Genomic DNA, 21,234 nt, shown 5'->3' with positions numbered 1-21,234 from the left:
GGGGTCTCCAAGAGGACGTAAAAGAAATGAAGAGAATATGGTTGTAAATGTACAAAGCGTCTCTCGTGTGATTTGTGTGCAGCTAATTCTACTCTAAAAACTTCCATCAGAGGGTACTTGGGGCAAAATCTTTCACTCTAATGGGGTCAGTGGCCTATATTTGTGTCTATTTAGGGAGGTGGTATGAAAGCACCAGAACAAAGTCCCGCCTTGGGTTGTTTGGGGTTTGAGTTTCTGTTGTTTGTATTGCACAAGTGTGCATGCATCCCATTTGTAATGTACCAGTGCACTCTGTGTTCCAGTTTCTGCGTCAAAACCATTCATGCCATGAAACACTGCACCCCTCATCTTTTATCTCGGACACCTTTCACCCTCCATCCCACCCATCGTGCCTCTGTGGCCTCATGTTCCAGCAGGGGAGCGGACGGAAAAAATGAAGGTATCGGCCTCTTCGTCTCAGTGTGATCAGCCACACTTCATCAGCATCTGTCTCTCCATCTTTTACTCTGTGTGTGTGTGTGTGTGTGTGTGTGTAGGCTACTCAGTGTATCCCTATGAAAGAAAACAATAGATGATGTGTACATGAATCCACTGAATCCATTGTTTTCTTATGTTCCGCTTACTGTCAAGTTTCTCTTATTGTCCAAAGGGATGAAAGGTGTGTGTCCTCGGGTGGTGTTGATTAGCTGCAGCTTAACTAAGTTTAGTAAAAGTGCCCCACACATTGATTTACGTCCGTCGTTAGGTTGTAGCATGTTCAAAGTGTCCTCATTGTGATGGAGAGCTGCCAGCCAATCAGAAATGAGCGGCGACGGTACACCTGATAATAACATAAATCACTTGGACAAATGGAAGATGGACGTGGTTTAGGTTTTCCGCTCTTTCTAGACGCGCGTGTCCGGCTGTAACGATTGTTATTATTGGATGTTCTCTCTGCTTTCTCGCCCTCTGAGTTTGGTGTTAATTGAATGTGGTGTCACTTCATAACGGTCACCTTGTTCCTCCCTCTGTGTCACCGTCTCTCCTCCATCCTTGTTTGCTTCTCTGCTCTATTCATTAAACAACCACATAAATCCTTCTTTTTTTCTGTCTTCGGCACATCTTGTTTTTGTTTTCACCTCCTTGTTAAACTCTCGTCCTCCTGCACTCTCTCCCTCTTTGCGTCCACGATCTGCTCGTCCTCACTCAGGCCTGCCAGAATGGTAACGCGCAGCATCTGGAGCACCTTCTCTTCTATGGGGCGGATTCCTCCTCCCAGAACGCCTCTGGAAACACTGCCTTGCACATCTGTGCTTTATACAACAAGGTAGACACACTTTTTCACAGAGATCAGACGTCAGCCTCGAGAAAACGTTCTGATAATACACCTTAAATCTTTGCACATACAGCAGAAGAAGAAGGTCAAAGCCACATAAATGCTCTTTAACTTTACTAAATAAGTGATTTGCCCTTTAGGTTCAGCATCCAGAACCTGAAAACACCCGAATTCTTAAATTCCAATTAAAATATGATGAAATCAAGTATGAAAAGTCAGTTTTATTTATGTTGCTCAACATGACAAACCACAGTCTGCCTCAATATGGGAATAATATTGTATATTATAAACTTTTTGTCCACAAACAGGTTTGAAATTTGCCAAACTAGTAAGAGCTTCAGAGGATAGCGCTTTCTTTCTAAAGCCGGTGCACACGTGTGAACAAATTACATGCATTTCGACATTAAGTAGTGATATATTTTATGTTTAATGTACATTAATCAACTCTGTTTGTTGCAGGAAAGCTGTGCACGAATTCTGCTCTACCGGGGAGCAAAGAAAGACACCAAGAACAACAGTGGGCAGACCCCCTTTCAGGTAATGGCTGAGTGCCTGGCTGGGTAATTATGCGTGTTGGGTGGTTGTATGGTTTAGTGTCTTATTAAGTTAACGTAGCAGAAAGTGCCAGGGCCTAATTTCACTTTAAACCATCATTGTGCTGCGATGCACACAGAGGTCCCAGGTGGCAGGATTGCATGTGACCCCTTAATATGGATACATTAACTCTGTCAGTGCAGAAAAAGCCAGCTGAGGCAATCTGTTATGTTTGTTTGTGTGTGTTTGTGTGAGAGAACAAGAAAGGAGACAACAGGGAGAGAGCTTTAAAGTTTTCTGGATTGTGTGCTGACCTGTGTAGTTTGTGTAAAAGAAAGGTCAAAAGCATTTGTGCAGTAGTGGAAAGAATAAACAAATAAGTTCCTACGTGAAAGCACTGGCACGTTTCTGACGTTCTGCACACCGGATGGATCTTCACGAGCGCTGAGCTGGAACATTACGTCGAAGCAGGATTATAATTACAGAAGAAAACATCAAAACTGAACCTAAACAAAGCGCACGCACAAAATTAAGAAAGTAATCCGTGAAACTATTACAGTGTGCAGATCATCCATCTTTCCTGCATCAGGGGAGTGTGAGCTGAGAGTTTCTGCTAAATATGACTCTGGGTCTGCGGGTCTGGTTTCCATCGCTTGTAAATTTGCCCATTAGAGGGGCAAGTTTAGAGCAGCAACACAATGGTGTCATTTAGAAAACACAGAGGAATAATGCCTCAGTGAAAGCGCCGTAAAGCGACCTGCTGTAATTACAGCAGAAATAGTAAACACTTTGTTCCAATGTGTGTGTCTCTGTGTGTTTTTATCAGGTGGCTGTTATGTCGGGTCACTTCGAGCTGGGAGAAATTATCAAAAACCACCGGGACACAGATGTGGGTAAGTCGATGTGTAACGTCCTGCAGGTTATTTTTACTAATCTAGAATGAAACATCAGATCCTCACAAGGGAAATTCGCCCTTTGATCAGAAAATAAAAGGAGAAATAGAATATAGCAGATTAAAGTGTGATGTGGTGGCAAATCTGATGTTGTGCGCTCGCCTTTTTCTCTCCCCTCACCTCCCAGTTCCCTTTGTGGAGTCTCCAAAGTACGCCCCCCAGAGGCGGGAGAGCGCCCGGACGCTGGCGATCCCCCACCCTCACCCCTTCCTCCGGGCCAACAGCGACAGCAGCATGAACCTGCCGGACTGGATGGCCGTGCCCAACGCCCCGGGGACCAACATCGTCTCCGTGCAGGTGAAGCACAGGGAAGCTAAACAAAGTGCACTGATACACAGCAGCAACCAGTGGACGTGATACAAGTCTGCACTGCGGTGATGTTCAGTGCCTCCAGACTTGCCTGATGACCTTGTGATTTGGGTCTGTTGAGTTCTCCACTTTTAGATGTTTGATTCTTCCAGTAAGAGAAGAGCTGAGGGTACATTCATTCATTCTGATTGGCCAGATAATGAATATTTCCACTACACGGGTGGAGGTTTGAGCAGCTGCACCCTCATGCACAGATGATGACATTTGAAGGGACATTATACAGTTAATGGATGACCTTTATCAACCTCTGCGGGGGAGCAGCGCTCACTGCAGCAGCCTCGCACAGGCCATCCATACGGCTGAAATGACTTGTTTCAATGCCGTTATCACGAGATCTCAAGTTAATTATTTCGTTATCTCAAGACAACAAACGGCTGATTTCTCGAGATAATGAGATAATTTACAATGAGAGAACGACTTGATAAGAGCCATGAGAGTGGCCCCTGACATGCACACACTCGTCTGAGAAAGTTTCAAAGCGAAACGTGAACTTTTTCTGAACTCGTGAGGATGTTTTCCCTGCTGGTTTGATATGAGCGTATTTACGTCATGGCTAATTATTATAAGGAACAAGCTTACATGCAGAAATGAACTTACAACCGTGATTGCAAAAAAGTTTGGACGCTTTGTGAAACATACATAAAACAGAATGTGACAACTGTCTCGTCACAAGAAACCACCTTCATCTGAGGGTGTTTGAATGGTATATAAGACAGTTTAAACCAGTTCCTACGCTCGGCCCGGCTCCCCTGCGCTCTAATAAACATCAGTGATAACAGGAAACAACCTTTTGTTTTCTTTTAATTAGTGATGATAACGTGTTGATTATCTCGTCGTCTTGAGATAACAAAGCTGGTTTTGTCAAGATGGCAAAATAATTAACTCGTGCTCTCCGTAACGACAAAAAATAAATTAATGAATTAATACTGCCAGCGCAGCAGTTCATCGTTTGCATGTTCTTGTATTTTAGTTGTTATGTTCAATGTAGCAGGAAATAAATCATAAACATAAACACACAACATGTAATAAAACTACATCAGTTATGAGACATTTACAGCACATGCACTTTATTACATTTGTGTTTGATTAATGTAAACATTGATGAACATTACAGGCTCATTAAAGCACATTTGGAGAGTTTTTTTTTTAGAGTTTTTAGATACAGTAGATGGTAAAATAGTAGAAAAAGAAGAATATGAAATGCACTGAGGTTAGTGTGACTGTGAATCAAAGTGACGGGTTGAAATTATTACAAACTTTAAACAAAAACAGACGAATGCGAAATCACAGAATATCAATGTGAGATTATCATAAATATACGTTCATCATGTCATTCATATCCTCTCGTCTCTCACAGGGCTACAAGCATACAGGAACCCTGCGGAGCTCCAGCAGTCCCCGAGGAGCGAGGACGCGCTCCCCGTCCAGAGGGAGGATCGGGGACAAGGAGGACCGGAGCCGGCAGAGTCGGAGACAGGGGTGAGAACAAGACGCTGCTCTGCTTTCCCTCTTTCTAAATGCTGAATACTGTGAGTTCATTAAGGCTTGGTGAAGCTTGTTGTAGGTCCTAAAAGAGTCCTTCATAGTTTCAAAGTGAATAAAGGCCTTAAAGGTAAAAGTGGTTTAGGTTTTAGTCTTAAATGGGCTTCCTTAGATAACTTTCCAGGGAGCAATGCTTTCGTTGGGTTGGTTTCTCTGAAGATCTGCACTAACGTAGAAGAAGAAGATTTTTCTGAATCAAAACGTGTTTTGTTCACTTCTGATAATTCAGCATGTGTTGAATGAGTGAATGTGCAGAGCTACAAAGGTTGTGAATTAAAGCACCGAAGTGCGCCATAGCAGAGAACCCTGGACAGGTGAAGTCCTCAGTTTACCTGACCCTTTCTCCCTCCCCACCTTATGCCCCCTCCCACCCAGACCTGCTCCTGCCAGCACAGTTGCACAGACTGCAGGCCAGCGGAGACGCCTGTACAGCGCCGTCCCAGGACGAGTCTTTGTAGCCACTCGGTCGCACACCGCCCAGGGAGAGCGAGAAGTCAGCTTCACTAAGGGAGACAGGGTCAAAGGTCAGTGTATTCACGATTCTCACTGTGTTTATGTGTGTGTGCTGGAGCATAATACTGTCATCCACGTGAGCGTCTGTCTGGGTGGAAGTCATTGTTAGTGATGATGTTTACACCTGGTACTAACATGACGGGAGCTTCATGAGGTGTGTGGAGGAACATTACAGAAACCCTTCAAAGGTGCACATGGAACGGTAGGTCACATGTCCAGTTGTCCCTCTCTGTTTGGGGCTTTGTCACAACCCCAAAGAGTTCCTTGTAATATATAATCTGCTAACTGCAGGGGTTTAACAATCTCAGAGTTAAGATTTAATTAGCAGCATTTAAGCTAACACCATTTAGTTAACTGATGAAGTATTTTGGACGCAGAGCGAGATGCTCCATCACAAGAACATTGAGTTTACCTACCTGGCATCAGCCGTCACCACGCTGGCAAACACGTACCCAGTGATCATAACAACGCAGCTCGTCTATCATCCATCTCAGACTCAGCCCAGTTAAACCCAGTTTTAAGGTGCTATGGCTCTCATGCATCCAGCAGACACAGGGCAGAGGATGCCACATCAGCATCCCATCACAGTTTTATTTAAACCCACCTGAGCAATCTTCACTCTCCTTAAAGATCCGGTAAAACTTGATCAAACCAAAACAATAAATCGGCTAAAAGAGGCTAAAACGGCGTGTTGGGCTGCAGAGTCGTTACCAGCGACTTTAACACAGTCAATCAGGCCGGGAGACGTTGAGCAGTCCCACCAAACTACAGACTGACCTCCACAAAGCTGGATAGAAAAGTTTGACATTTCTCTGGACAGAGCCAGGCTAGCAGTTTTCAGTCACTGTGATAAGCTAAGCTAAGCTAAGCTAAGCTAAGCTAACCAGCTGCTGGCTGTAACTTCATATTTTCCAGACAGTTACAACAGTAAACTGACGTAAGCGAATTTCCTAAAATGCCAAACTGTTAGTTGAAGGGTCTCTGGAGAAAACGCTGGTCTGACAGTCAGATGCATGTTAACACCAGGTGTAAAAGGGACGTCTCGGCCTCAGGGACAGATCAGCACCCAGACCAAGAGTCTTCAGATGAGTTTGTAAAATGGTCCTGTCCTAACGTGAGTGTAAGGTCTCTATATATGTTTGTATTCAATGTCTGCAGGTATGAATATGTGTGTGTTTGTGAGTGAGTCTAAGGTGTTGCCAGGTATGTATGTCTTGGTGAGTATGCAGGAGGTTTGCATGTCCGTGTGTGTCCACATGATTTCTTTTCTGTCCGTGTAACGTTGTCGGTTTTTGTGTGTGTTCATTTCTCATTGGTGTCTGTCTGTGTGTGTGTGTGTGTGTGTTGCTGCGTGTTGTGTTGCCTTTTCCTGACACGCTGCTCTTTCCTGCGCCCCCTCCAGTGCTGAGCGTTGGCGAGGGCGGGTACTGGGAGGGGACGGTCAGGGGTCGCACAGGCTGGTTCCCCTCCGACTGCGTGGAGGAAGTGATGCTTCGAAGCCAAGACAACCGATCAGGTGATCACCACCAGTCACACACACACACACACACACACACACGCACAGCAGGCTCATCCTGCATCACTTCAATAAGAAAAAACACCTTTTAGCCAGGACACCTCACAGTGACGACAAACTACAGGAAGTCGCTGCTCCGTGCCAGGAAATAGTCCAGCACACAACCCCCCATAGAACCGCAATGTGTCCTGTTTACACTTCACTTGTCCCACATGCTAAACAAACAAGGTGTATCTTGTTAATTAATGAGCTTCAGACCTGCTGGTGGGTGCATTTCGTCCCCTTTGCGCTGAACCAAGCTAGCTGTTTCAGTTTCTTTTATGTTTATGCTAAGCTAAGCTAACCAGCTGCTGGTTGTAGCTTCATATTGACCGTCCAGACATGAGATGTCACAACAAAGAAATCACCTGCACCAGGTGCTCCACAATAGTAACAATAATCCAGTAACAGATCAGTGAAATAAAGGCCTTGCAAATAGATTTAACGTAGGCGCCACCGTGCTGATGTCGCTGGGATTTTGTGTTTCAGAGAGCCGTGGAGAACGAGCCAAAAGGCTGTTCCGCCATTACACTGTGGGATCCTACGACAGCTTCGACGCTCCCAGGTAAGAGTCGCCGATCGCTGCGTCTTTGGATGAAGCTGCCGGTTTTACCTGAAGAAACCTGCACAGATTCTCTGAGCTGCAGGGGCGAGAAGTGACCAAAGGGCCCTGCTTCAGCTCATAGGGTTAGAGGTGGGGTTGATTGAGAGTAAGGTCGCACTCGAGTGGTTAGTTCACCTGCCAGAGAGGTAGGAGGCACTTTGGTGCTTTTGGATGCCTCAGAGCTCGTTTGGTGTGACATTAGGACCAGAATCAAGCTTGAAAGCATCCCATTAGGAGAGCGGGTGAAGAGGAGGGCAGTGTGACATTCAGATGATTGCTCCACCTAAGAGTCGGGAAGGACTACGACTGTTTCTACCACAGAGCACCTCAGCTGAGACCAGATCAGTGCCTTGCTAAAGAGCAGCTTCCTTCCTTCTTCTCAGCTGGTGCAAATCAAACTGACAGCCTCTTCATCATGACCCCTCTGCTCCAGTGTTTAGAAACACATCACATGTGGCGGGGGGGATTTGTTTGTACGGTGACATACTGTATACATCTATTCCGATGATTCATGCGGTGATTCATACGTTCCAGTGGCGCTTTGACTTGTGTGATGCGATGCGTTGTGAGTGATTCATGCGGTAGGATGACGATGTGTGAGGGTTCACTGCCTCGGGTCTCGAGGCTGATCCGCCTGCTTTCATACTGCAGTCGTCCTCGAGGCGCAGGTTTACCAGCTGTGTTTTGACTCGCCGGCTCTGCTGAAGTTAACCTGGGCAGACAGGCAGATTTTTGTCCTATCTGGATTTTAGAGCACGTTCCCTCCTTTGTGTGTCCGCCTTTTGGCTCTGAGTTGCAAAGCCGCGTTGCCAGGCTGCAGTTTTTAGGTGGGCTGAACTTGCTTGTGATGGTGAAGGCGCTTTCAGACCACTCTGATGACTAAGTCTGAAATTTCTTTGCGTTATACAATTATACAATGACCCGGTTATCATCGCTGCCCTTGATGACCAAACTGTGTGAACTGATGCATATGTAATACTGCGTCATGGGACTAACCATAAATAACCTCATGCAGCAGCTGAGATCTTTGACTTTTAATAGAAGGTCATTATGCTTCTTGCGCTGAGACAGTCATCCACCCACCGTGACTCCATCAGCACGGGAACATCACCAGAAAACTGATGGGCCTCCTGAGCAAGAACCCACAGCTGAAACCGTGAGGAAGTGACCTGTTGACTCACGAGCGGGGGAAACTCTCCCGTATTGACTTTGAGTGTGTGACGCCTGCTCATTAACTCGGCCTACTATAATGTCATTCCCTTTAATGCCTTGCATCTGCATCATGGCGAGCGCGGCGTCGCTTTGAGGCAAACTCATTTCAGCGTCCGCGACTTGGACCGAGCAAAGAAAGAATTATTTACATAGAAATAAAGCCATTATCAATCACATGTATTATTTACACCAAATCCCTCTCTCTCTCTCTCTCTCTCTCTCTCTCTCTCTCTCTCTCTCTTCATCCTCTCGCTCATCATCCTCAACTTTCTCTTCCATATTTCTCTTAGTCTCCCTCCGTAGCTGTGGTTCTCTCCCGCACATGCACACAGTAATCATTTATTATTAACGCGCTCTTCATCATCAGCGACATTTCATGCAAGCGACGCGCTCAGCCATGCAAACTCACACACATATGTTTGTACACACACGCTAACACACACATCATGGATAATTAAAGCCGTGTGCTGCAGCATAGACGGAGCCCGAGACTATTTGTTTGGCCAGGCAGGCATGGCTGACTCAGAGCCGCCCTCACACGGGCCTACTTTCACAGCCTTTTTCACTACATGTAATATCTCACCTATCCCTCCTTTCAACCCTCTATATTTGGCCACATCTCCTGACCGTTTCTGCATCCCTCCCTCGCTTTCTATTCATCACTGTATTACTAACCCCCCTGTACTTTTTAATTTTCTTTCTATCACCCGCTCTCCCCTGTGGTGTCTCCATCTGGAGGTCAGACAGTGAAGGGCACTCTGAAGGCAGAGGAGGGTTGGAGAGGGGGACGAAGGGCTCGGATGAAGGAAGAAAGGCGTTCTTTGTTTACAAATGGGTGAAAAGAGACATGTGCATTGTTTTTTTTTTCAGTGCGAGCGACATGCGGCCAAAGCAGGTTAGAAAAGGTTGAAGAAGGATGCCCTCTGTGCATGTTTTAACTTCACGCTGTCTGTGACGACCACATTCTTTTTCATTATGGACGTCAGTCGGTTCGCCGGTCGCTGGGTCCACCACTTTGGTTCAGACTGAAATATATCAAAAACTATTGGATGGACTGCTGTTGCCAAATTTTGCACAGACATTTATGGTTCCAAGAGGAATCCTAATGATGTTGGTGATCCCCTGACTTTTTATCTAATGCCATCAGGGCAGGAGGTTTATGACTAAATACTTGCAAAACCAATAACATTCAGCCTCAGCTGTACTTTGTGTTTAGTGCTCATTAGCAAGTGTTACTAATTAATTATTTGGGTGATAGAGAAATCCCTCGCTGATGATTGAAACCACAGACGTCCATGTGGCCCTGGTAGATCAGCAACAGAAGGATTTGATTGTGTGAAACATGAATGAGGCTGAATTTGTCAGTCATTCCCATTAAAGAGCAGGGTCGACCTAAAGTTCGCTAACGGTGGCTAACAGTAGCCACCACAAGCTATTGGTCAGACCACATCAAGTGAGGCTTTACCAGCATTTTCTCAACGTTTCATTCATAAGAAGAGGAGGAAGTTATTTCTTCCTTCGTGTATCTCGTAGCCGAATCCCAGCAGTGACAAAGACAAACAAATGGAGAGCTTTTACGTCCGTCTGCCTCGTCCCTCCACCTCAGATGTGTCTTTAATCCCTCAGCCTGTTTGTCCTGAACCCACTTTGCATGGCTCCTCCCTTCTGCTCCTCCTCCTCCAACCATCAGACCTTTCTCTCCTTGTTTCACTGTATCGACATGTCCCGTCTTTTCTTTTCCTTTTTGTAAATTTATGATGGCATAACGGTCGTCAACTGCCAAATTCAGGTCAGTCCGTCAGTCAGGAAGAGACGTGCTTTAATATTTGTGCAATCAAAGCTCATCAAATCTGAAAATATCTTTAATAAATCTGATCTGTTCTGTAGCGCACGGCGTCCAATTAATGACAGAAGGAAAGCGCCTGCTTACTGTGGGAATTTAGCTATTAATCTTTGCGTCTCGGATGGGATGTGTCATTAATCTGACGACCTCCTTTCATGAAAGGTCATCAGCCTGCGGTGGCCGAGAGGGCGCCGCGCACTGCCAGCTAAGAAAAAACATGCAAATAGGAAAAACAAGCAAGAGAAGAAAACGTCTTCTGCACTTTGATGCAGAAAAAGACAGAAAAGACAGAAATGCTGCGAGTTCATCAGTGACCAGCAGAAAGCTCTGCTGCGTCGTAGCTGAGTGCTGCTCGTGTGCTCGGTGCTGTGATTGTGCTAAATGTTGCTGCAGCCGCTCACATGTTGTCGAACTGGTGAACGCCTTCTTCTCATTTGTTTAGTTTCTTGTGTTTTATTTTTTTTAAGTTACGGTGCGTTGAGCTCTCTCTGCCTCCATAATTGCTCCAGTCACGAAGCTTAAAAGCAAATTGCATTTACAGTAAATTAATTTTAATGTTCATTGGAGTGAGAACTTCCCTCATCTTTGAGTTTGCATAACCGCCTGCGATGAACAACATACGGCGCGTATCGCTGACTCCTCTGATTAACATATGAGCATAATACTGCTGTATGCTATTCAGCTAATTATATGTGCTTAACTAATCCACATGCACATAATACCACCATTATTTTACAGCAGTTAGTTGTAGAGAAGTGTTTCTACCTTTGCTGTTTTTGCTGACTTTGTCAGCAAATGTAGCTTTGAACTAGCTTACAAAACACTTGTAACACTGTTGTCAGTAAATGAGATGAAAGCTCATCAAATCTCGGCGTCATCGCCACAGACGGACCGAGTTACCAGTGACAGTACACAGTCTGTACATGCTGCTGCTCCTCCCAGCCCACATGAGATCATTTTTGGGCCAACGGTGGGTCAAATGAGGACGAGCGAGTTTGGAGGAGAGGCAGCTCGCCTGCTCAACGCTGCTGCGGCGCTCCGTGGCGTCCTGTAAGACGCGTTCACGGCCTCTGGCTTGTGCATGTGTAACGTAAAGGTGTATTAATGTTTTTCAAACACGTATGACTTCACTTTGCTTGACTTTTTGGCTGAAATCTGCAAGAACAGCAACATTTCAAAGAGTGTGTGTTCAGGTTTGGCCATCATATGATAGAGACATGGATGCACACACACACGCACACACACACACACATAGTAATACACACATTAGGCAGACATGCAGATACACATAAATACACAATCATGTGGACCTTCTGTTGGCTGTCATGTACCCTCCCCCCTCTCTCTCTTTCTTTCTTTCATGCCCTCTCTCTCTCTCTCTCTCTCTCTCTCTCTCTCTCTCTCTCTCTCTCTCTCTCTCTCTCTCTCTCTCATCACACATGCATGCACACACACACACGGACACACACACACACTGTACACAGAATCACAGCGGTATAGCCTGATATGCAGGGAGGGAAACAAAAAGGCAGAGATGTGAGAGGAGAGGGGACAAGAGCTGTGATCGTCCTCGAATGCGGGAGGGAGGCAGGAGAGAGAGAGAGAGAGAGGGAGAGACGGAGCGAGGGAAGGAAGGAGGGAGGGAGGGCAAGTCGACGGAGGACAGCTTCGACATACATGGAAGGAGGCTCTGACTAAGAGATGATGTGAGTGCCAATTCGAGAGAATCTGTACCTCTCTCCCCCTCTCACTCCTTCTCCTCCTCCTCTTCCTCCTTCCGCCACTCACCCGCCAGCTGTTTCTCTGTCCTCTCGCCTCTTCCTGTCTGCGTCGATGCGTCTCCTCCTCCTCCTCCTCCTCCTACCCCCTTCCCATGCTCTACCCTCTCATTCATGCTTTGTTTACAGCAAATGTGAGGAGATGGCGTGTGTGCATGTGTGTGTGCGTGCATGTCAGAGGTTGGAGAGAAAGCATGAAAAGAAAGTGGGTGGGTGAGGTTAGTTAAGTGTGATTTAAAGGCACGTGGGGTCAATAACAGCAGGCGAAGGACAGCAGCAGAGGCTCCAGAAGCGTCCGAAGTCACATTATTTCTTGTGCCAATAAGAGCAAATCAGCCTCTGCGAGCTTTTTTTCTTTGTAATATCACATGATAACGATTGGACTTATCTCTGAACGTTATGTCACAGCATGATGAAGATACCTGTTCAGTCGTTTAAACTTCAGGACCCTCCTATCATCCCCCTTGAATGAATTATTTCAGGCAGGACTGTATAGCAAACACTTATCTCAGTGGCGTCTGTTTTTATGAATGGGAAATCATGACAGTGACAGATGGGCAGAGTGAACACTATACATATAAACCATAGGAGGTGAGGAGAAAGGGATGAGGAGGAGGATGGAGAAAGAGGAAGGCAGAGAGTAGCGAGTGGTGTTGGTGGTTGTGTGTGAGTTGATCACGTGTGTTTGTGCATGAAACCCCCTGCAAAACAAACCCAATTACCTCTCACTCTTTCTCTCTAAATTACCTCATTTCTCTCTCTCCTTTTTTTAAGCCACCTTATTCCCCCTCCCTCTGCCCCTGCTCCTCTTCTCTCTCCCTCTCTCTCCCTCTCCCTCTCTCTCTCTCTCTCTCTCTCTCTCCCTGTGTCGCAGTCACAATGAACCATCTCCATCTCTCTCTCTCCCATTCCTCCTCTCTCTCTGTCTTAAGTATGAAGGGGCTGGGAGAGCTCGGCCCTCTCCCTTTCCCTTCTTCCATCTCTCTCTCCTCCTCTTCTTCCTCTCCTCCTCCTCCTCCTCCTATCTCGCGGCTCGCGCTCGCTGCTGTCTCGCTGGAAGACGAGAAGGAGAAGGAGCAGGAGAAGGAGGAGGAGGAGAGGGAGGGGAGGAAATGGCGATGGGGGCATGCGGCGAGGAGGATCTCTCCCTCTCCCTCTCCCTCTCTTCTTCCTGGCCGTCGCTTGGCCCTGTGAATAGGAGCGTCTGGTTCATTTACAGGTACCTGCCATGGTTTTTTTATACCCCCCTACCCTCCCTCCCTCCCTCTCTCTCTCTCTCTCTCTCTCTCCCTCCCTCTCTCCCTCCAGTTGCTGGGGGAGATGGGGGGTGGGGGGGCAGAGGGAGGGATGCATGTGGACATCATGGATGGCAGGGCAGGATCGATTAGATGGATTGACAGATGTTGCAATGCATGCTTGCAGACGGATGCATTTGATTCTGTGTGTGAGTGAGTGTGTGTGTGAAGATGGACGGGAGCTGCTGCTGCTGCACAGCCCGGTGTATGAGCAGTGCAGCCGTTCTGTGTTTCTCTGTGCGAACATGTGTGTGTGTGTGTGTGCGTGTGTGTGTGTGTGTGTGTGTGTGTGTGTGTGTGTGTGTCTCTCGTCTTCTTTCTCTCTGCTTTGAATCGCTCTCTGAACAAACGTCCTCCAGCAACGCTGCACCGGCACAAGTGATGCTCGCCGCTTTTACTGATGTGCAGATTGACTGCGTGTTTGTGTGCATGCATGCCTGTGTTTGTGTGTGTGTGTGTGTGTGTGTGTGTGCGCGCGCGTGTGTGTGCATGGATGCTGCGTTTGCTGCTGTCCATCAAAAACACAAGGTATGGCAGGGAAATTTCTCATCCTGTGTCGGCTGGTGGATTGCATGTGTTCTCGTGTCCTGTGTTGTGTGTGACGTGTTTCTGTGTGTTTACCGGTGTGTGTGTGTGTGTGTGTGTGTGTGTGTGTGAGAAAGAGAGAGAGAGAGAGAGAGAGAGAGAGAGAGAGAGGGAGGGAGACTGCCGACAAATTGGAAACAGCGTAGGGTGAGGGAGTTTTAACGATGCAGCATGCATGACAAGTTCCAGTTTCTTTCTGACACCTCTGTGGAAGCCTGCTTGGCCAAACCTGTTTAATGCCTCGGCTTTTTACGTATGCAGCGTGAGACACATCGTACGCTGTGCTGGATTGTTCAGCTCACTCGCTTGCATCTAAGATACTGATGGCAACATTGGATCTCTAATACTGAGTGGCACTATCACTGAGTCCACAAACCGGAGTGGCTGAACCTGCTCTTCGCTCTGAATAAGCTGGTGCAGCCTCACAAAGAGCTAAGCTAATGGTGTGTTCAGGTGTCAGCTTGTAAAGAAAACAAGTTTCAAAGTTTGTCACAAGGAAACTGCTCACGAGCGATGAAGGGGGACAAGCTTAATGACACACAAGATTAACAAGCACATTATAACACCTTGAAAATAGTGTTAATGTAAGATCTGTTTGTCATCACGAGGCTGCTACCAAGAGCAAAACAGTGAAGTTTATGTCCGGCTTGCGCTCAACGGTTAACCAGCGGCCAGTGGATTTGGGGACAATGGGAGCTTCTGAGGATGCACTGCTTGTCAGCAAATGTAGGATGAATTTCTCAGCTGCACTTGGAGGAGCGTTCGGTCTAGAAATTCAGACTTCAGAGGGTCCGGCCGCTGAACTGGGGCACAGCTAATGACACTGAAAGTTGATGACATCCTTGACGACAGCAAAGCCCGAGTTGGTTGTAGGCGCTGGTTGGACGGGAGTCAAGGGATAATTGCTATGTGTGCGCAACCACAAACACAGTATAGGAATAAGCAGTGCAACATAAACATGACAGTTATGATCCGACACATCTTCCAGTGACTTCACGAGAAGGAGACTTTGTAGAGGAGCTGACATAATTATTCGCTCACATCGCGAATGACTTGGCTTTGCGAGTGTCACTTTGTACTCGGCGACTGTTGGCTCTGAGCGCATCGACGCAGCGCGCCTCAAAGTTTTGATCATGTTCTGCATTCTGTGCTTCGTCGGTATCACCTCCCATAACGTTCTGTCATTCTGATGAGTTGATAAAGCTGGTTACACGGCACTTAAAAGGCGCCGTTCGTTTAGAATAAAGAAAGTCCATTACTTCAGAGTTTATCATCGGCCCCGCTGATGGATGTAATAGTTGTTCAGGTGTTGTTTTTCAGGCATTTAATCATGCAGTCCCTCAAATAAAGGTTGCATAAATCTGGGAGACGTCATATTGGACAAGTAATTCATTATGTTTAGACTGGGCAGAACTACTGTCCATGAAACTAAAGCGTCAGCGGGGAAACGAGTGCAAAAATACGATCTGCCTGCTGTTGAAGTTTCCACAGCGGAGATGTTTGTTGTCTGCACACATGCTGAGTTTTCATGGAGTGACTTGTTGCTCGTGTTGCCTTCAGGGACAGTGCACACAAACAGCTACAGGATGGAGCGTGTTTGCATTACTTTGTACCTAAATCCCAGTCGTAATCCAGTGTACTTCCACTACTCTGCCCTACCTTAAGGTTTGTATGTACAGTATGTGCTCATTTATTCAGCTGTTCCCTGTTGGGCTGGGCAGCAGAGATGAACAGAAGAGGACAAGAATAACAAAGAGACGGAGCTTTGGCAGAGACAGAGAGGCTCACAGCCTGTGGAGAGCATCGTGCACTCAATAGGCTGAATGAAAAAGATCATTAGGCGGAAATGTGATTAGAAGAAAAAATGAGTAGAAGTTTGGAGAACAAGGGAAGGAAGCCAGTATGGAGAGAGGTATGGAGCCGTCAGGGCCATTAGGATGGAGAAACGAAAAAAAAGAGAAGAGAAGCCAGTGAAGAGAGAGAGAGAGGGATGAACAGATGGAGTGGGCTGGGACTATTTTGGTGCACGATGGGATTATCAGCATGTGGTTACAGTACGTTACAGCTGACATGGTATATATACCTCTGTGACTCACTGACTGACTGAACGGCTGCTTGGACGCTCTTTCCATTCATAACAAGACAAGAGGCCTTCACACCGAAGTGCTTTAAACCGAAGCGGCCGAGCGTTCGCGTGCGCGGCCTCTCGTGCGACCAGGACAACACACGCAACCTGTTACTGCAATGGAAAAAACAGATATTTTAAGTAACACCTTGGTGCGTTTTGGTAGCTACACACTGTCACAGTGTGTGAATTTAAACATTGTCATTTTACATTGTCAGCATTAGTGCCCAGATCTTCTACTTGTGTGAAGATACCTACAGAAAAATGTAAAAATATTCCATAGAAGAAGTTTTGTATTCAAAAACCAATTTAAGTAAGAATTAGAATCAGCAAAACGTACTTCAACTATCAGCTCGTAGCTGCTCGAGGTGGAGCTACTGCACTACTACTACTACTACTACTACTACTACTACTATTACTACTTCACTGCTACTCAATACAGAATTAGGTCGTTTAGTCCAGTGGTTCTCAACCTGAGGGTCGGCCCCCTCGAAAGGGTCACAATATAAGTGTCATTTTTTTCTGTTTTCAAATATTTGCTGTATTTTGTGAATTAAGACATTTATCCGTTTGGTCCTTGATCGGTTCCTTAAATTAAATCATCATCAGGACAGTCGACGCTGCTTTTTGTGAGGAGTCACAAATGTGGAGAGAACTGCTTAAATCTTCAGCAATGCATCATATTTTATATTTTTTTAATGTAATGTCTTAATATGAAAAGTAATTTTCCAACTGCAGCTGTGAAAAATTTCCATGTGAAATTCAGCAGAGCAGCGATATAAAGTTGCATAAAATGGAAATACTCAAGTGCGAGTACCTCAGAATTGTGCTTGAGTTAATGTATGTAGTTGCATTCATCCAGGTCGGCACATCTGTCTGTGCAGTGGGGACAGAGCAGAGAGTGACCCACACAGCTCAGCCTCCACCTGCGAGCGTGCAGCACCTGTCCTCTGCTGTCACTGGCTGCTAGCGTACCGTTACCTGGCTCGGCTCTGGTGTGTGGACGGACTCGAGCAGGTTTCCCTGCGTCCAGTTCTAGCTGTTGCCTCAGCAACAAGCAGTGCCATCATACTGTATATAGCATCTCTTTTTCCCTGAGCTCCTGGTAGAAACGAACTCTGGGCTCGCTGTCAAAAACACGCAGCGGGAATATAACGAAAACATGTCAGGAGGAGCGGAATGAAAGTGTGTGTTGGTGAGTATGTGCACGTACATTGAAACAGCCACACATACATGATGTTGAAATGAGTTTCCGCCCGGTGCTGCTGGTGATGTCATCAGAGGGGGACACAGGACGTGGGACGCAGGCGGCAGAGGAGGGGTGTGTTAAATGTTGGGATTTACAGAAAACTTGGCGTCACCTCCACTCCTCTGTCTTTCTACCTGTGTGTCCCTCTGTGTCTCCTCCTCGTAGTGACTATATAATCAAGGAGAAGACGGTGCTTCTGCAGAAGAAGGACAGCGAGGGGTTTGGCTTTGTGCTGCGAGGGGCCAAAGGTAAGAAACGGGCACAAACGTCCCGCCCTGCAGTCGCACTCACGTGGTGTCACAGCCAATGCTAATGCTTCCTCGTGTCGTCATGGCGTCTCCAGCTCAGACTCCCATCGAGGAGTTCACTCCCACCCCGGCCTTCCCCGCCCTGCAGTACCTGGAGTCAGTGGACGAGGGAGGCGTCGCCTGGAGAGCCGGTCTCAGGATGGGGGATTTCCTGATAGAGGTACTGCCATGGTTTTTGGGATACTGATTTCAACCAGCCTATAAAAACTGTGTATACATACAAATGATTTTAAGATGCATTCATTTCGGACTCGCTGTCCTTATTGTCCTTTTAAATAAAGTTTGGCTCATATTGATGCCTGAACTACACTTCAGTCTATCTTTTACTGTCAGTTTTCTGCTTCATTGATGTAGGTCAGTGGTTCCCAACCTTTTCGTTGAAGCCCCCCTTGTTTGTGTCCAAGACAAGCCCGGCCCCCCCAGCCCCAACTCGTACCTGCATGCACGCACTAAAAAATAAAGCGATTAACTACAAACTTTTATTTGCAAAAATAAAAGGTCAGAGGTGATAAATAGCTTAATGAATTTAAATGTGGACCAAAATTATGTTTTAATTTGGATTATACAGAGTTTTGATTTTCCAGTTTGTGTTATTGGGATTTTGGTAACATGAACCTCTTTATTAAACTCAGTCACTCTTTGTCTGTCTTTCAGGTGAACGGTCAGAACGTGGTGAAGGTCGGTCACCGACAGGTCGTCAACATGATCCGGCAAGGTGGCAACAGCCTGATGGTCAAGGTGGTCATGGTGACCCGCAACCCTGACATGGAGGAGGGTTCGAGGAAGAAAAGTAAGAGTCAGTCTGCTGCTGGAGGCGGATGCTGGTGTAGCTGGACAGCTTCACTGATGCCGTCTGCCTCTGTCTCTTCCCTCCCCTGCAGTCCCGCAGCAGAGCAAGAGGCTGAGCACGCCGGCCATCGCCCTACGATCCAAATCCATGACTTCAGAACTGGAGGAGATGGGTGAGAACGTGGCTCGGATAAACTTTAGTGGACGATTACAAAGGACAGACAGACAGACAGACAGGGCCATGTTGACAAAGGACGCTTACAGCTGAGGAGGACGAGATCAAAAGTTACTGGGAGGAATGGATTGAGGTGATGGGGAACAATAGAAACAGTGTGAAACCAGAGTGTTGGGGCTCAAAGTGTGAAGGGGAGCTGAGCTAAATTTAGACAGTAAGAGAGGGAGAAAGCGCAGTTACTCAGCGACAGAGAGAGAAACGCCGTGGATGACGCTCTCCATGCATTTCACTGTTCTTTCAGAGGTTCCACACTGTCACTTCCAGCACCCCCACTACAGGTAACCCCACCCAGAACAAGTGTCGCCCTCCACCCTGTGATCCCCTCTCACTGCCCGCTTCTCTTACCTCTTACCCCCCTGCACCCCCCGCCGCTCCCTGGCCCGCCCACGGCTTTAACCCCACCGCCCACAGAGCAGTCGACCACACACACACACACACACAAACACTCGGCGAGTATTTGTTGCCAAGGTAACACTGCAGGGGAATGGGCGTCACCTGAGGAGACTTTTCCAGGTGCCTCAAACATCATGGAAAGCGTCTTCTTGTGTCCGTGAGCGAGACGCTGAATCCGTCTTTTTCTGGTCGCAGTCCTTCAGAAAACGTCTTTGATTCATTTGGAAGAAATCACACCCAGGATGAAATTATTGAGATGAGTAATTTTTTAGAAAAAAACACACACACACACACACACACACACACGCACACACAAAAACAACAACTTTGTTCCAGGTCTGTTGCTATGGTAACAGCATTATGTGTGGCCATGCTCATGCCGTCTCTATTTGAGGCAAAACGGTGGGAGGAGGGTGCGCGGGGAGGGTCAACGCCCCCATTTGCAGATGAGAACGTTGGCCGGTGTTTTACTGGCGCTCGGTTTTGTATTCTAACAGTTACGGTGCTCGCTGCGGCTGCGGCCCGGTCTGAGCGTGCCCGGTGGGCGGCTGACGAGCTGCTGGAGGAGGGTGGGGTCTGCGGGGCCTCATCGGCTGGTCTCAGATCTGCTTTCTCTCAATGACTCGTCCAAACTGCTGAGCCACAGCGAGTCGTGCTGGTGTGAGTCTGGGTGTGACTGAAGTTCATCCTGAGAGTAGAAATCAGCCCTTCGCTTTGTTCCTCCCTCGTCCCCCCCCCTCACCCACCTGCTCTCTGTGGCGTGACCTCACCTGACCAGCACAAAGCATGAGCACCCAGTCTGAAACACTGGTTCCAGCCTCCTGAACCCACCTCCCCACCTCCCCTAGTTGCCCTTATATCCACTATTATCTTCCCACTAGCACTGAATGTATGCATTATCTACAGAGAGTGACTTAAAGGTGCTGCAGTACACACACACCAGTTAAAAACCACATGCATTTTGCACTACTGTCTCAAAATTGGTAGAACGTTTGCTGGATCGAAGGTGCTCTTCTTCCACCACAAATGAATCAAAACGCTGCGTCCTCTGTTAAAGGAAGCCGTTATTTTTAGAGTAAATGTGGATGTTTAGAGACTCACCGTCGTCACACCAACATACAGAAACACATCGATGTTAAGTGTTTAAGTCCCAAATATCCTTATCAGTATCACCCTCAAAAAACTTTTTACTGAAAGAGTCAGTTTGTCTCAATATAAGGTAGATTTACCAAAAAGTTCCTTGAGACGTTGGGGCTTAATTTGCAGTCGGACGGCGTGCTCGTTGCTTCCTTCTGGATGAAGGTGAGCGGAGCACAGTGTGTGATGCAGCCATGTCAGGCTCTGCCATATGCTTATTCTAATGCATTAGAATTCATTTAGCTGTGACGCCTATTAAACTATCTCACCTCTGTGATTGGTGCAGTGTCCCAGTTCACCTAGAAGTCATGCTGCAAGATAACAAGGACATTAAAATGGAAATGATCCTGCAGTGCACTTAAATCCACAAGTTGTTGTTTTCCCGGCTCTTCGCTTCAGCCGTCGTTTGAGCGTGTTCGGACACGTGTTTCGGCAAAGCTTGTTTTTGAGAGGAGTTGTGCAGTGCAGCTGTAAGTAAGAGACGAAATGAACATGAAGTTCAGAACTATTTCATGCTTGGTTTAACCATCGCATATTAAAATTTAATTTCTGTTTTATTAAGCTCAATAAACGACACATTATGGAATATAACGGCTTGAGTACAAGTACGGCGGATAACCCCGTCCCTCCTCAGTCCACACACAGACGCTCACTCCCGCCAGTGGATGCAAACACTGAAGGGTCATCTTTTATTCCTCCTCTTGCTCCTTTACTCTTCACTGGTTTAACCACTAACTCTCTCCTCTCCTCTCCTCTGTCTTCACCTCACTGCTGGCGGGATCGTCACCGTGGAACAGTGGAGAGAGGTGGGAGTCGGCTTCAGACTAATTCCACATTTCTGTGTGTGTGTGTTAGAGTAACAGCAAGTGGCGTACTGTATGTGTGTGCAGCATATTTACT

General features: G+C 46.9%; 1 protein-coding gene across 1 annotated transcript in view; it reads left to right on the top strand.

The window, feature by feature from the left end:
- shank1 (SH3 and multiple ankyrin repeat domains 1) overlaps nucleotides 1-21,234 on the top strand; it is a 59,040-nt gene that overhangs the window by 28,057 nt on the left and 9,749 nt on the right. Inside the window, exons 8-20 of the mRNA XM_076751537.1 lie at nucleotides 1,190-1,306; nucleotides 1,775-1,852; nucleotides 2,676-2,742; nucleotides 2,930-3,099; nucleotides 4,529-4,650; nucleotides 5,089-5,237; nucleotides 6,629-6,742; nucleotides 7,271-7,346; nucleotides 17,638-17,720; nucleotides 17,816-17,940; nucleotides 18,435-18,570; nucleotides 18,662-18,742; nucleotides 21,132-21,140. Coding sequence (XP_076607652.1) covers nucleotides 1,190-1,306; nucleotides 1,775-1,852; nucleotides 2,676-2,742; nucleotides 2,930-3,099; nucleotides 4,529-4,650; nucleotides 5,089-5,237; nucleotides 6,629-6,742; nucleotides 7,271-7,346; nucleotides 17,638-17,720; nucleotides 17,816-17,940; nucleotides 18,435-18,570; nucleotides 18,662-18,742; nucleotides 21,132-21,140 — 1,327 coding nt within the window. The remainder of the gene's footprint in view (nucleotides 1-1,189; nucleotides 1,307-1,774; nucleotides 1,853-2,675; nucleotides 2,743-2,929; nucleotides 3,100-4,528; nucleotides 4,651-5,088; nucleotides 5,238-6,628; nucleotides 6,743-7,270; nucleotides 7,347-17,637; nucleotides 17,721-17,815; nucleotides 17,941-18,434; nucleotides 18,571-18,661; nucleotides 18,743-21,131; nucleotides 21,141-21,234) is intronic.

This window comes from Chaetodon auriga, chromosome 16 (assembly GCF_051107435.1).
Source record: "Chaetodon auriga isolate fChaAug3 chromosome 16, fChaAug3.hap1, whole genome shotgun sequence".
NCBI classification, from domain to species: Eukaryota; Metazoa; Chordata; class Actinopteri; order Chaetodontiformes; family Chaetodontidae; genus Chaetodon; species Chaetodon auriga.
Note: the sequence above shows the minus strand (reverse complement) of the source record. Positions and strands in the feature narration are given on the sequence as shown.